At 44.4% G+C, this 3,027-nt stretch overlaps 1 protein-coding gene across 1 annotated transcript; it reads right to left on the bottom strand.

The window, feature by feature from the left end:
• Window positions 1-228: 228 nt before the first annotated feature.
• skida1 (SKI/DACH domain containing 1) lies at window positions 229-2,805 on the bottom strand. Its single transcript, XM_036522299.1, has one exon. It carries the CDS (start codon window positions 2,803-2,805, stop codon window positions 370-372), a length of 2,436 nt encoding a protein of 811 aa, XP_036378192.1. The 3' UTR covers window positions 229-369.
• Between the last annotated feature and the right edge of the window lie 222 nt (window positions 2,806-3,027).

Here is a 3,027-nt window from a genome sequence, read left to right as displayed (position 1 = left end):
TTGATTTCACAATGGTACAATCCAGTAGGGGAAAGTCGATTACACTCCTAAAACACTTTTGCAAAACCATTCCACACAATTGGATATCCTATATTATCAAACTGTTTCGTGTATGTTTCGGTATAAATCCTTGAGGTACTTGTTATTAGTCAGATCAATGAAGTCTTGAAAGTCTTCCAGCTCAGCATAGGTAACACTGTAGTTAGTGAAGGAGTTCCATAAACATGTGGAATGTTTATCCAGTAAAAGAAAAAGCAAACAAATGAAGGATTTTGGTCCTCAGTGCTTGTCGCTTCGTTTTAAGACTTTTTCGGAGTTTTGGTATAAATCACCAAAAAAAGGTATCGTAAATATCGGATATTACTTGCATTAAAATTTCCTGAATTTGTGACTGGGTGGGAGAGGTACAGCAGAACCACCAAGCTGCCATTTCCACACAGGGTGAGACCGGTGAGGTGGGTTATCCTTCACAGAGTTCAAAGAATAAGCGGGACTCAAATCCCCATCACTGCCAATAATTAGTGACGGCGGAGATGGAAAATTTGCCATGAAGTTGAAGGGCTTTTTCACAGCTGCTACATTGCCGGATGCACGTTTGCGTTTGCTCGAGACAGTAAAATCCTCTGGTGATCCTTCATAATTCTCGGGTTTACCTGTAGATCGCGGGGTCCGGTCAACTTTACCATTTAATTTAAGTTGCGTCCTCGGAATTCCAGACTGTTTCCCCAGTACCAGAGTCCTGTAGTTTTTCCTGACCCTTGCACCGTTTTTGTACTCTCCTTCCTCTGGATATGGGGTGCTTAAAGTGCTTTGAAATTCCTGGTTTCGTGTCGGAGACTTACGGGAATTAGCAGGGTGTCCGGCGCACTCAGTGGCTTCATTCACATTGTTTACATTGTGTATTGGTTTGTCTTCGCCGCTCGGATACTGACCACTGCTGATGTATGGCTCGGTTAGGCTGCATTGGTATTCCCACCCGAGTCCAGGGGCCTGACAGGAGTATTCGTAGTCGTCAGATATTTCCTCTACTTTGATTTTCACGTTCTGCAGTAGAGTTGGCGGTGTCTTTGCTGGTGTGTTGTTCTCGTTGTGACCATCTGCGGGTGTGCTGAGTTCCTCTACTTCTGTCTTGATGTTGGGGGGTGGGGGTAGTTGCAGGCAATGGCTAATTTTCGCCTCTTTCTTCAAATTTACGGCAAATGAAGGATTGTTGTCGGTGAACTGAGAAACTATTGTTTCTTTGTCTTGGGCACAGTATGAGATCAAGGCTTGGGGGCATTTTTTTGCCTGTCCTGATACCCTTTGTGGGGGAAACTCTTTGTTTCCCTTTGAACAAGGTGAAGACCCTGTTTCTATAACACTTTTAATTGCAGGGTCAGTCGTTTTTGGATCATCAGGAATTTCAATGTGTGACAATGTCCCAGAAACTCTCTCCTTCCTGGGGTCAGGAAAGTAACTTCCAAGAAGAAGCGGGCAGGTACTGTGTTGCTTTGATGCACTACCATCCTCGTACTTATTCACGCAGGGTGTGTGAATGAAGTCCGATTTCTTCAGTTTCCTGTTCGAAATGCCGTAATCCAACACGGTTGTTCCGCTATGATTTGTGGCTCTGTGTTGGAGATTACAGTGGAAAGAAGGCTGGGGTGCTAAAGGTGCTTTATTGCTGAGAGCTGAAAAACTGGTGCGTCTCAGTCGAATGCTCTGCAACGAAACATGGCTCGAAACCGAACTGGAATCGGATTGGGAAGAGCTGTCGTCATCTGTACTGGCATCTGAGGATTCTGACAGTGAATCGTCTTCATCGTCATCTGAGGTTCCGGAGTTACTGCTAGTGGACAAACTTGACCCAAAATCCGAGTCATCGACTTGTTCAGAGTAAGAGCTTGACTCGGTGTCGCTGCTGCAGCTCTCCTGCAAATTTCCGATGTGTTGGTGGTCGAGGTATAACTCATGCTCGAGGTGAAATTTGTTTAAAGAACCGTTGGATACTTTTGACTTGCAGCACTTCGGGACAAATAAAACCTGACGACTGTGTCTGCTTGTGCTCCAAAATTGCCTGCCAGTGTCCTCGTGCTCTCTTTTCCTTTTATAAATTAGGTCGGCAGTGCTTGAGCGCCTGGACTGTGCCGCAATGGCGGATTGACAGAGTAGGGGTTGTCGGGTACAAATCACATTCCGAAAAAACGAATGACTTGAATTAAATGCTACACGCTTACTGGGTATTTGAGCAGTTTCATAGTTTTTGAGGGATTTGCACTCCGACTTTGTGACTGTTTGGTAGCCACGACAAGCGAATTTACTGTAAATCTGAGGTAGATTGGAAGCCGGTGGCGAGACAGCCTCTTGTCTCCCCGTCCTGTTTTTAAACGAGAAAGTCTGAGGAACCCCGTGCAAACTTAGCCAAAGTTTTTCTTTCCAGAATGCACCGTGGGGTTCCGAGCGAATTTGACCATCACAGGTAACCTCTGATGAACTCGTGGTCGTTTTTCTTTTTTTGGATTTTAGCACTCGTTCCGTTTTGCAAGAAATATAAAGAGCTTCCACGTCTTCCCTTGAAATCAGAGTACATTTAGCCGCATGGAAAGCTATAGAGTTTATTGCTTTGAGTTTTCGCAATTCCTCCAAATCACAGTGATGCTTCTTCACGTTGAGGTGGTCCATTCGTTTATGCACAGTAGTCCTTGGAATATTTTTCAAGAGGTCAGTGAAAACTTGAGAAAGAGCAAACATTTGCTTGCCCTTAATAATCAGGTACCCGAGCTTCACACCCTCCATCTCTTCATAACCAGACTCCAGATCTCCCATTTTGTCTATTGTACTATTCCACACATCTGGCGCGATGAATGTCCACAATAAACTGTCAGTTCTTTATCTCAAGGCATTCTGTTGGCCAAACTGCAGATAACAGTCAAAATGTCCACACTGCGCCAATGAGCATGAAACTTTACAAAAATAATAAGAAAAATACAAAAAGCATTAATCCATTGCCCTGGGCCCGACATTGCGGATAAAATGTGTACTACGTTT

The sequence above is a fragment of the Megalops cyprinoides genome, chromosome 2, assembly GCF_013368585.1.
Source record: "Megalops cyprinoides isolate fMegCyp1 chromosome 2, fMegCyp1.pri, whole genome shotgun sequence".
NCBI classification, from domain to species: Eukaryota; Metazoa; Chordata; class Actinopteri; order Elopiformes; family Megalopidae; genus Megalops; species Megalops cyprinoides.
This window is presented reverse-complemented; position numbering and strand designations above follow the sequence as displayed.